Source organism: Lithobates pipiens, unplaced genomic scaffold (assembly GCF_037356315.1).
Source record: "Lithobates pipiens isolate NorthernLeopardFrog02 unplaced genomic scaffold, aLitPip1_a1.2 Scaffold_37, whole genome shotgun sequence".
In the NCBI taxonomy this organism is placed as follows: domain Eukaryota; kingdom Metazoa; phylum Chordata; class Amphibia; order Anura; family Ranidae; genus Lithobates; species Lithobates pipiens.
In genome coordinates, this window is record NW_027507825.1 from 13,510,914 (window position 1) to 13,523,657 (window position 12,744).

Here is a 12,744-nt window from a genome sequence, read left to right on the forward strand (position 1 = left end):
AGGAGTCCTATTCTTCTTTTCAAGGTGGTGGGCGGGGCCATGCAAATCATTTTTTTTTTACACCAACAACCGAATGCAAATCCAGAACTTCTGCTTTATAATGCAGATATAGCCTAATATTAGGGAGTCCTTTATTCTGAGGTCTACTCATGATCCAGAGACCCTGTACCATGCAACCCCTCTTGAAATAAAAGGATAACCACCCCCCCATAGTCCTAGCCAGGACTTCTTTTCAGAGGGAAGGGGGAATGCAGTTCTGGCACCTCCAGCACTGAATGTATATAATGAGGAGGAGTGCTTGGGTATGCTGGAGGGTCTATTCATGCTGGCTGACTCGGGATCTATTGTCACTGAGGGTATCTATTGCTGCTGGTGGGGGTCGGGGGGGTTTGATGGGGGTTAGTTGTTAATGGGAGAGACCTACTGATCAGGGAGTTGTCTGTTGTTGCTGGCTCCTGGGAGAGCAATTGTTGGGGTGGGGGGAGGCTCTTGTTGCTGGGGGAGGCTCTTGTTGCTGGGGGAGGCTCTTGTTGCTGGGGGAGGCTCTTGTTGCTGGGGGAGGCTCTTGTTGCTGGGGGAGGCTCTTGTTGCTGGGGGAGGCTCTTGTTGCTGGGGGAGGCTCTTGTTGCTGGGGGAGGCTCTTGTTGCTGGGGGAGGCTCTTGTTGCTGGGGGAGGCTCTTGTTGCTGGTGGAGGCTCTTGTTGCTGGTGGAGGCTCTTGTTGCTGGTGGAGGCTCTTGTTGCTGGTGGAGGCTCTTGTTGCTGGTGGAGGCTCTTGTTGCTGGTGGAGGCTCTTGTTGCTGGTGGAGGCTCTTGTTGCTGGTGGAGGCTCTTGTTGCTGGTGGAGGCTCTTGTTGCTGGTGGAGGCTCTTGTTGCTGGTGGAGGCTCTTGTTGCTGGTGGAGGCTCTTGTTGCTGGTGGAGGCTCTTGTTGCTGGTGGAGGCTCTTGTTGCTGGTGGAGGCTCTTGTTGCTGGGGGAGGCTCTTGTTGCTGGCTCTTGTTGCTGGGGGAGGCTATTGTTGCTGGCTCTTGTTGCTGGGGGAGGCTATTGTTGCTGGCTCTTGTTGCTGGCTCTTGTTGCTGGCTCTTGTAGATGGCTCTTGTTGCTGGGGGATGCTCTTGTAGATGGCTCTTGTAGATGGCTCTTGGAGATGGCTCTTGTAGATGGCTCTTGGAGATGGCTCTTGTAGATGGCTCTTGGAGATGGCTCTTGTAGATGGCTCTTGGAGATGGCTCTTGGAGATGGCTCTTGGAGATGGCTCTTGGAGATGGCTCTTGGAGATGGCTCTTGGAGATGGCTCTTGGAGATGGCTCTTGGAGATGGCTCTTGGAGATGGCTCTTGGAGATGGCTCTTGGAGATGGCTCTTGGAGATGGCTCTTGGAGATGGCTCTTGGAGATGGCTCTTGTTGCTGGCTCTTGTTGCTGGCTCTTGTTGATGGCTCTTGTTGCTGGGGGTGGCTCTTGTTGCTGGGGGTGGCTCTTGTTGCTGGGGGTGGCTCTTGTTGCTGGGGGAGGCTCTTGTTGCTGGCTCTTGTTGCTGGGGGTGGCTCTTGTTGCTGGGGGTGGCTCTTGTTGCTGGGGGTGGCTCTTGTTGCTGGGGGTGGCTCTTGTAGTTGGCTCTTGTTGCTGGGGGTGGCTCTTGTAGTTGGCTCTTGTTGCTGGGGGTGGCTCTTGTATTTGGCTCTTGTTGCTGGGGGTTGCTCTTGCAGCTGTCTCTTGTTGCTGGAGGAGGCTCTGGTTGCTGGCTCTTGTTGCTGGAGGAGGCTCTGGTTGCTGGCTCTGGTTGCTGGCTCTTGTTGCTGGCTCTTGTTGCTGGAGGAGGCTCTGGTTGCTGGCTCTGGTTGCTGGAGGAGGCTCTTGTTGCTGGCTCTGGTTGCTGGAGGAGGCTCTTGTTGCTGGCTCTGGTTGCTGGAGGAGGCTCTGGTTGCTGGAGGAGGCTCTGGTTGCTGGCTCTTGTTGCTGGAGGAGGCTCTGGTTGCTGGCTCTTGTTGCTGGAGGAGGCTCTGGTTGCTGGCTCTTGTTGCTGGAGGAGGCTCTGGTTGCTGGCTCTTGTTGCTGGAGGAGGCTCTGGTTGCTGGCTCTTGTTGCTGGAGGAGGCTCTGGTTGCTGGCTCTTGTTGCTGGAGGAGGCTCTGGTTGCTGGCTCTTGTTGCTGGAGGAGGCTCTGGTTGCTGGCTCTTGTTGCTGGAGGAGGCTCTGGTTGCTGGCTCTTGTTGCTGGAGGAGGCTCTGGTTGCTGGCTCTTGTTGCTGGAGGAGGCTCTGGTTGCTGGCTCTTGTTGCTGGAGGAGGCTCTGGTTGCTGGCTCTTGTTGCTGGAGGAGGCTCCGGTTGCTGGCTCTGGTTGCTGGAGGAGGCTCTTGTTGCTGGCTCTGGTTGCTGGCTCTGGTTGCTGGAGGAGGCTCTGGTTGCTGGAGGAGGCTCTGGTTGCTGGCTCTTGTTGCTGGAGGAGGCTCTGGTTGCTGGCTCTTGTTGCTGGAGGAGGCTCTGGTTGCTGGCCCTTGTTGCTGGAGGAGGCTCTGGTTGCTGGCTCTTGTTGCTGGAGGAGGCTCTGGTTGCTGGCTCTTGTTGCTGGAGGAGGCTCTGGTTGCTGGCTCTTGTTGCTGGAGGAGGCTCTGGTTGCTGGCTCTTGTTGCTGGAGGAGGCTCTGGTTGCTGGCTCTTGTTGCTGGAGGAGGCTCTGGTTGCTGGCTCTTGTTGCTGGAGGAGGCTCTGGTTGCTGGCTCTTGTTGCTGGAGGAGGCTCTGGTTGCTGGCTCTTGTGGCTGAGGGAGGCTCTTGTTGCCGGGCTGAGGGAGGTATTGATACTTGGTTCTGTATTCTATAAAAGGGGCAGTACTGGAAGGTGGGTAGGGGGTGGAACCAAGCGACGGTGCTTGGAGATGGATTGGAGGCGGAGACAAGGGATGACTTGATATAGAATTTTGATATATGATATAGAATGAAAAATCTAAGTGTAGAATTCTATTTTATATGTTGTGTGGTGAATTCATTGGAAGTGTACAGCAGCTGTGGAGTGCTAATTAGTACACTTTATAGTTTATTTATAGCACAAAACACTTGAGGTAGGTGGCGCCAATTGTCTTTTATACACGATGCCATGATGATGGGCAGGGCTGGGATAAGGGATAGGCAGGAGGGACGGCTGTCCTGAGCACTGTGGTATCATGCGAGATGGTGGGTGGGGGGGGGGGGGGTTGGGAGACAGCAGGTGGTAAGAATTGTTCTAGGAGAGGATATTTTGGGGGATTTTGTGTTTGGGGGGGGATTTTGGGGGGTTCGTACTAGAAGAGGTGATATGGTAGAGGGGGGGAATTTGTGCTAGTGGAATTTTTTTCTTTTTGGGGGGGGGGGGGGGGATTGGTGCTTAGAGGGGGGATTTGGAGTGGAAATTAAATTTGAGGGGTAGAGGATTTATTCTAGAAGTGTTTTTTTCTTTGAGGGGGAGGTGTGCTGAGGGGAGAGAGAATTTGAGCTGGAGGGGGGGGGGGGGGGCACTGATTTGTGCTGGGGTGGGGGAGGGGGGAATTTATGTTTAGAGGGTAAGTATGCAGATTAGTACTTTTTTGGGGGAGGGGGGTTGCTAACACAAAATGCTTATACATCTTGGGGGGGGGGGGGGCAGTTTATGTTCACCCATGGGCTCTAGGTGACCTTGTCACAGCACTGATGGGTGTAAAGCCTGGGACGTCTGTTTTGAAGTTTGGATTAAAAGGCTCCATAAATTAGGCTATTCCCGCACTATACACCAGGAAATGATTTGCATGGCTCCGCCCACTGTTCTGAAATAAGGAGTAATCCTCAAATTTTTGGGATAAGTAATGGAATAAGAAAGACCTGTATGGGTTATACTGTCTCAAAAGAAAAAGCAGTGTCAAATTCCTCCACCAGGTGGCATCGTTGTACAGCACTAAAGGCCTCTAAATTTAGAGTCTGTGGATATCTTGATACTTGAAGACCAGGCTTTTTCTGGCACTGTTTGTTTGCAATTAAAGATCAGTATTTCTTACTAGAAATTTACTTAGAACACCCAAAGATTATGTATATTTTTAGCAGAAAATGGAAATTTTTTATGTTGCCCGGTATTTGCACAGCAGCTCTTCACATCAGAAAAAAACACAAATTACACAAAATTTTAATGCAACAAAACCGGAGATATAACCCAATTTTTTTGGGGTAAAATATAAAGGTTAAGTTTTGCAGAGTAAATCCATACATAACATCAGGGCTTTTTTTCTCCGAGAATAGGTGCAGGAACTCCCCCTTTCTGAGCCACCCCTTTTCTCCACCCCTACCCACCTCCGAGCACCGTTCCTTGGTTCCATCCCCTACCCACCTCCCAGTACTGCCCTTTTAGACCATATAGAAAGAAGTATCAATTTGTAGTGCTAAGTAATCCGTAAGGAATTTGGTCATTTTAAAAAGAAAAGCAGTAAAATAGAACCCCTGCAGCCAGCAACAATAGACCACCCCACCACAACCCCCCCCCCCCCAGCAACAATAGACTCCCAGCAGCAACAGCAGATCTCCCCACAGCCAGCATCAATAGATTCTCCGGCAGACAGCAACTATAGACCTCTCCCAGCAACAACTGACCCCCCCCCCCATCAATATCAGATCCACCACCAGCAACAGTAGGTCTTCCACCAGCAACCCCCAGCACCACTTGCTGTCAGTGATGAAGGTGCCGGAACGGCGTTCCCCCCACGTTCCCACTGAAAAAAAGCCCTGCATTACATCATGCTTTAGAATTGTGTACTCCTTGTGGAATGGCAACAAACTACGATACTTAATAATCTCCATAGGCTATTCTTTAAAAATTTTTACAGGTTACATGTTTAGAGTTAGAGGAGGTCTAACACTAGAATTATTTCTCTCGCTCTAACGTTTGCGGCGATACCGCGCGTGTGGTGCGAATACCGTTTACATGTGCATGCAGGGCTGGGACAAGGAGGGGTGGCTGCCCTGTGTGTAGTGGTTTTTGCGGGGATGTGGACACCCTAACCCTATCCTTGCACTTGGGGCTGGATGGGCTTGTTCCAACACTGCATGCGTGACTTGCGTATGTAAGTTTGCTTGCGTGCGGCAGGGATGGGGCGAAATGAGGGATGGAGTGCTTTATTTTTTTATTTTTTTATTATTATTATTTTTTTTTTAAATATCTTTTATTTAATTTTTTATTTATTTTTATTTTTTTAAATATTTTTTTACTGTCCCTTTTAAATGTTTTTATTTATTTTTTTGATCATTTTTATTCCTATTACAAGGAATGTTAAGATCCCTTGTAATAAAAATAAGGGATGGCGTGTGCTCTTCATGGAGAGATATGGGGTCTATATATCTCTCCTCTACCTTTTTAAAAGTAAAAAAAAAAAAAATGGATTTTTTTGCTTTTTAACAGAAAAAAATGTAAAAAAAATTGTTCGCTTCCCCCCTAGACCGGAAGTGGCATGGCATTGCTCCAGTCCTCCAAGATCATAGAGGTGATCAGAGACTATCTCTGATCTGGTCATTGTGGTGACACACAGAAGCCATCCTTAATCTCCTTGGCCTAGGGAGAGATGTCATCAGTCTGCTGCAGGACGGGGGAAGCATTTCTTCAGTCTCCCCTCAACCCGTCCCCCCCCCCCCCCCCCACTCCCTCGTTATCAGACTGCAATACTGTAACTTTTGTGGCAAGACACATGGTGAGAGGGTACAACTGGGGCTGATCTATGTCAGACATTTGTGAACAAGAACTGCACAGCCAACTGGACTTGCATGATTGTGTCAACTCTGAGCCGGCATCTCCGTCCAGGAAGTAGATGTTGAGCTTGGCTGATGCCTGAACAAAGATAGTGCCGTTCTTTCTGGAGAAGGTATTGTCTCTCTGAGCTCGGCAAGAAGTGATAAATACCTGGAACTATTACATGAACAGATTTCTTACCCAAGACATCAGGCCTGCCTCTTACTCCACTTCTCTTTTGGTTAATATGGCTGCCCATCATGGTAAACCAAACTGTACTACCCTCCACTCCAGCGCTGTGGCTTCTCAGAGCTCCTCGCTAGTTTCTGACTTCTTGGGACTGATCTTCTGCCATTTTGATTGGCTGGGCTGAGATGAACTCACTCCCATACATGCACTCAGACACCATGTACAGAGCCGATTCGAGCAGCTTAGTTCCTTTTGATCGCTGTAATGACCATCTGTGATGTGCAGGCTGAAGGCTTTCCAGCAAACTAGGGGGTTAGGGAGCTCTGTGGGTGGTGAGGGCTTTCAAGGGGTCTTGAAGCACTGTGAGAGGTTGAGGGGCACCATGAACCACTATGGGAGGTTGGTGGCCCTATAGGTGTAAGAAGGCACTGTAGGAGATTGAGGAGCACTATGGTAGTTTGGGGGACACCATGGGACCTGGGAGGAATTGTGGGAGCTTGAGGGGCACTGTGGGCCACTATGGGAGTTGGTAGGCACTCTGGGAGGTTGGGGGCTCTATGGGAGATGGCGAGCCATTGTGGCAAGTTGAGAGGCACTATGGGAGATTTGTGGACCCTATGGAAGCTGTTAGGCACTGTAGGAGGTCAAGGGCACTACAGACCACTATGGGAGACTGGGGCACTTTAAATTAACTGAGGCACTATAGGAGATTGTGGGGCACTGTGGGCCACTATGGGAGGTTGGGGGGCTCTGAGACCTGGGAGGCAGTGTGGGAGATTGATGGGCACTATGGTCCACTATGGAAGAGTTGTGGGCCCTATAGAAGCTGGTAGGCACTGTAGAAGTTTGAGGGGCACGTCACAGAAAGGTTAAGACTTAAAGGAGAACTCCAGTTTCATTTCCTGTTTAAAACACTAATAGGAGATTAATAATCATTACGTCTGTGCCCCAGAGTCACAGTCATGGAGTATGCAGAGAGGATGGAAAAGGTATCAGAGCCTTCAGGGCTGCCGCTTGTCACTGCCCCACCCCCTTCCTGCTCTTTGGTGATGCCCATTGACATCATAGCCGCATCTCTGCGTTTCTCTATGCAATGCAGGCTGATCATGGCTGGTGAGAGGGGCCGGCAGGGTGCTGTACACAGCTTCCTAAAAACATCACAGCCCCCCGCCTCAGTACTCCTCTCAGGGGTCCTCGTTTCTGATGCAAGCAGTGGGCTGGACCTTGGGAGGAGGTCAGTCTGGGGCAGTAGGCCCTTTACTACAAAATATCAGAAGGCCTGAACTTGTACGGTCTTGCCACTAGAGGCAGTGCTGTTTTGGAGTTTGTGATTGGTCAGATCGAAGGCTGCAGATAACAATACTTGGTAGTAATTATAAACTTCTTGTATCTAAAATAAGTTTGTTGCTGAATTTACTTTTACCCTTAATGCCCGGAGATTGATCGCTGTTGTCTCATTGTTTTACAGATGAGAGGTTATGTTCTCCGCCCTTCATGGAACTTTCTACAGAGTGTGGAGACGACACGCTGAAGCTCATCGAGCAGAACGGTCTGGCCCTCCCCTTCAGTATGTAATATGGCCTTTGTCTACTTTATAGAAAAATGATCAGACTATTCCTCTGAGAACACCGCTCGAAATATCTCCCCTTCTTCCTGTAAATATCACTTTTGGAATTTTTTGTGTTTTTGGAGCAGAAAAAGAAAAAAATTGTATATTTTGCAGCAATACTGTACCTTTATGTTAAGCTATCCACAAGGTGGCACTCTTACACCTCTCTTCTGTCTTCCAGTCTGCAAGACCAGAGTAGCCCATGGCACCAACTCCCACGAGGTGAGTGTATGTGTGATGGCTGAGAGGATCTCTGCAGAGGGAATCCCGTATTCTCTAACTGGGTTTCTATCGCTGTGTGGATTGCTACCGTATCGCTCTCATTGCCCCTCTGTAGCCGCCTTCTACTCACTCTGCCCTCATCTCCCTCGCAGTTTCCCTTTCTTGCTTGCTAGGCCCCCTTCTCATTCTCATTGCCCCTCTGTACCCTCCTTATTTGCTCTGCCCTCATCTTTCCCTCCCCCAAGTGTACCTCTTCCCTCCCCCCAGTACAGCTCTTCCCCCAAGTACCTCTTCCCTCCCCCAGTACACCTCCCCCCCCCCCTCACCCGTACAGCTCTTCCCCAAGTACCTTTTCCCTCCCTCAAGTACCCCCCCCACCCAAAGTACAGCTCACCCCCAAGTACCTCTTTCCTTCACCCCCCCCCCCCCAGTACATCTATTCCCCAAGTATCTCTTTCCTTCCCCCCAGTACATCTCTTCCCCAAGTACATCTTTCCTTGCCCCCCAGTACCTCATTCCTTCCCCCCCTTACCTCTTCCCCCCCCCCCAGTACAGCTCTCTCCCAAATACCTCTTCCCTTGCCCCTCAGTAGAGCTCTTCCCCAAGTACCTCATCCACCCCCCCCCCCAGTACAGCTCTTCCCCAAGTACCTCTTACCTTGCTCCCCAGTACAGCTCATCCCCGGGTACCTCTTCCCTCCCCCCAGTACAGCTCTTCCCCAAGTACCTCTTACCTTGCTCCCCAGTACAGCTCATCCCCGGGTACCTCTTCCCTCCCCCCAGTACAGCTCTTCCCCAAGTACCTCTTACCTTGCTCCCCAGTACAGCTCATCCCCGGGTACCTCTTCCCTCCCCCCAGTACAGCTCTTCCCCGGGTACCTCTTCCCTCCCCCCCCCCAGTACAGCTCTTCCCCAAATACCCCCCACCCCCAGTACAGCTCTTCCCCAAGTACCTCTTCCCTTGCCCCCCAGTAGAGCTCTTCCCCAAGTACCTCATCCCACGACCCCCCCCCCCCCCCCACTACAGCTCCCCCTCCCAGTACAGTTCTTCCCCAAGTAGCTCCACCCCCCCCCAGTACAGCTCTTCCCCAAGTACCTCTCCCCCCCAAGTACCTCTTACCTTGCTCCCCAGTACAGCTCTTCCCTGGGTACCTCTTCCCCAAGTACCTCTTCCCTTGCCCCCCAGTAGAGCTCTTCCCCAAGTACCTCACCCCCCCAGTACAGCTGACCCCAAAGTATTTCCTCTCCCCAGTACAGCACTTCAACAAGTACCTCTCCCCTCCCCCCAGTACGGCTCTTCCCCAGGTATCTCTGCCTCTTCCCTTGCCCCCCAGTACAGCTCTTCCCAAAGTACCTCTAACCCCCCCCCCCCCCCCTCTCCAGTACAACTCTTCCTAAAATACCTCTTCTCTCCCCCCCCACTAAAAAAAAGCTCTTTCTCAGTTACAATTTAGCGCTTGTTATTTTAATTTCAGTTTGCAGATTTGAAAAATTCAGTGATGCCATGTGAAACTTTGCATTCCCTTTAAATGCCTGTCCGTCCTACAGAGGTGTTCTGTCTGTCCTGTAGATGGCGATCATATTCAATACGGAGGGTCTTCGGAGGATACAGCCCCCCTGTGTCATCCAGAGCTTCGTCAGCCATAACGCCGTACTTTATAAAGTCTTTGTAGTGGGAGATTCCTACACCGTTGTAGAGCGACCGTCCTTGAAAAACTTTTCTCCGGGATCATCAGGTGACACCAGCAGTTCTTCTACTTTTAGGGGTTCTTGTATTGCTGTGCATTTCTGTTTTTCCTTATGATTAAAAGGAGGCCTAAAGGCATTGCACAAGAGCCATAGAGGGCAGCCAATGGCATGCAAATTGGAGTAGGATAAGATTACATGCAGCCTGTTCATTTTGTTCTCGTATATCAAACCAACTCCATTCAAACCAAAGTCATTTTTTTCTGAATAACTGGAAGTGGTATTAAACCCAGAAGCGGACATTTATTATATTACAGGTTACACATGATAATCCAACCAAGAAGTCTTTTTTTTTCAGCAGAACAAGTTCTCCTGCAGATATATCGGTTAGGGCAGGGATCCTCAAACTTTTTAAACAGGGGCCAATTCACTGTCCCTCAGACTGTTTGGGGGCTGGAGTGCAGTTTGAAAAAAAAGATGAATTCCTATGCACAGTTTGCGGTCAGAATGCAGGGTTCAGGAGTGCGTTACGGTCAGAATGCAGGGTTCAGGAGTGCGTTACGGTCAGAATGCTGGGTTCAGGAGTGCGTTACGGTCAGAATGCAGGGTTCAGGAGTGCGTTACGGTCAGAATGCAGGGTTCAGGAGTGCGTTACGGTCAGAATGCTGGGTTCAGGAGTGCGTTACGGTCAGAATGCTGGGTTCAGGAGTGCCTTGCGGTCAGAATGCAGGGTTCAGGAGTGCCTTGCGGTCAGAATGCAGGGTTCAGGAGTGCGTTACGGTCAGGATGCAGGGTTCAGGAGTGCGTTACGGTCAGAATGAAGGGTTCGGAAGTGCGTTACGGTCAGAATGCAGGGTTCAGGAGTGCGTTACGGTCAGAATGCAGGGTTCAGGAGTGCGTTACGGTCAGAATGCTGGGTTCAGGAGTGCCTTGCGGTCAGAATGCAGGGTTCAGGAGTGCCTTGTGGTCAGAATGCAGGGTTCAGGAGTGCCTTGCGGTCAGAATGCAGGGTTCAGGAGTGCGTTACGGTCAGAATGCAGGGTTCAGGAGTGCGTTGGGGTCAGAATGCAGGGTTCAGGAGTGCGTTACGGTCAGAATGCAGGGTTCAGGAGTGCGTTACGGTCAGAATGCAGGGTTCAGGAGTGCCTTGCGGTCAGAATGCAGGGTTCAGGAGTGCGTTGGGGTCAGAATGCAGGTTTCAGGGGTGCGTTACGGTCAGAATGCAGGGTTCAGGAGTGCGTTACGGTCAGAATGCAGGGTTCAGGAGTGTGTTAAGGTCAATGCAGGGTTCAGGAGTGCGTTACGGCTTTACGTTCAGAATGCAGTGATCAGGAGTGCGTAAGGCTCAGAATGCAGGGTTCAGGAGTGCGTTGCGGTCAGAATGCAGGGTTCAGGAGTGCGTTGGGGTCAGAATGCAGGTTTCAGGGGTGCGTTACGGTCAGAATGCAGGGTTCAGGAGTGCACTGCACTCAGAATGCAGGGTTCAGGAGTGTGTTAAGGTCAATGCAGGGTTCAGGAGTGCGTTACGGCTTTACGTTCAGAATGCAGTGATCAGGAGTGCGTAAGGCTCAGAATGCAGGGATCAGGGGGGTCGGTAGTGATGTGAGGGGTAGAAGACACCACTATGTGTGTGTGTGTGTGGGGCGCTCTAATACAGGTTTGTTACTGGACAGATCACCAGCTGAAAGCCTAAAAGCAAGAAAACGAATGCAGCCACCACATCTGATTGGTATGCTGCAATATATTACATTTTTTGTTTTGGGTTGAATAATGCTTGAAGGCTGAGGTCATTCTACACCACCAACACTGCTGGGAGATGTAAACATAAACGTAGGCAGCAGCGGCAGTGCAGGTGCAGAAAGACTTCGGCCTTCAGTCATTCTGAATTAATGGCAAGAGGGCAATATCTTTTTACAAATTATGCACGTAAATGCTTGCACCAGCGTGTACAGATGTCCCTTATGTACACTATATTGTCAAAAGTATTGGTATGGCTGCCTTTACACATACTGAACTTGAACTTTAATGGCATCCCAGTCTTAGTCTGTAGGGTTCAATATTGAGTTGGCCCGCCCTTTGCAGCTTCAACTCTTTTTGGAAGGCTGTCCACAAGGTCTAGGAGTGTGTCTATGGGAATGTTTGACCATTCTTCCAGAAGCGCGTTGGCAAAGTCAGGCACTGATGTTGGATGAGGAGGCCTGGCTCTCAGTCTCCGCTCTAAATTATCCCAAAGGTGTTCTATCGGGTTGAGGTCAGGACTCTGTGCAGGCCAGTCAAGTTCCTCCACCCCAATCTTGCTCATCAATGTCTTCATGGACCTTACTTTGTGCAAATGTCCAATCATGTATAAATTATTTGATGGGGGGGGGGGGGGTGGTATGGAGTGGGGTTTGTTTTTTAGGGCTTGGCCCATTAGTTCCAGTGAAGAGAACTCTTAACGGCATACAAAGACATTTTGGACATTTTCATGCTCCCAACTTTGTGGGAACAGTTTGGGGACAGCCCCTTCCTGTTCCAACATGTCTGCACACCAGTGCACAAAACAAGGTCCATAAAGACACAGATGAGCAAGTTTGGAGTGGCAGAACTTGACTTGCCAGCACAGAGTCCTGACCTCAACCCAATAAAACACCTTTGGGTTGAATTAGAGTAGAGACTGCGAGCCAGGTGTTCTCATCCAACATCAGTGCCTGACCTCACAAATGCGCTTCTGGAAGAATGGTCAAACATTCCCATAGACACAGTCCGAAACCTTGTGGACGGCCTTCCCAGAAGAGTTGAATCTGTTATAGCTGCAAAGGGTGGAGCCAACTCAATATTGAACCCTACGGACCAAGATTGGGATGCCATTAAATTTAATGTATGTGTAAAGGTAGGCGTCCCAATACGTTTGACAATATAATGTAAATGTTCCAAATAATTTTTTTTTTACTTTAGTTTTACACCGTGAGTACTATGGGGGACTGCCAACCTCAACACTGTTGTGTATGGGCCTTGTAGCCTTTGCGTTTAGAGCTGTTTAAAACTGTATGCAATACGCATCGGAACACAACATTTTATACACCCGTGTGCAGGAGCCTTTGGGTAACTCTCTCTTAAAGCGGAGGTCCACCCTAAAATGGACCTTCCGCTCATCGGAATCCTCCCCCCCCCTCCGGCGCCACAATTGGCACCTTTCAGGGGGGAGGGGGGTGCAGTTACCTGGATAATCCAGGTAAATGCACCCATTTCCGGGATAGCTCTCTGCGGAAAGGGGCGTAGATTACGCCCCTTTCTGCAAGTGCCCGCCCCTTTCTGCAAGTGCCCCGCTGCCTGCTGG

The 12,744-nt window shown here is 50.4% G+C and overlaps 1 protein-coding gene across 3 annotated transcripts in view; it reads left to right on the forward strand.

Moving 5' to 3' along the window:
* The window catches only part of ITPK1 (inositol-tetrakisphosphate 1-kinase), a 218,963-nt gene that overhangs the window by 189,042 nt on the left and 17,177 nt on the right, over nt 1-12,744 (forward strand). For all 3 annotated transcript variants that reach the window (XM_077466732.1, XM_077466731.1, XM_077466730.1), the window contains 3 exons: nt 7,378-7,476; nt 7,700-7,740; nt 9,310-9,475. In XM_077466732.1, the coding sequence (XP_077322858.1) occupies nt 7,378-7,476; nt 7,700-7,740; nt 9,310-9,475 (306 nt within the window). The remainder of the gene's footprint in view (nt 1-7,377; nt 7,477-7,699; nt 7,741-9,309; nt 9,476-12,744) is intronic.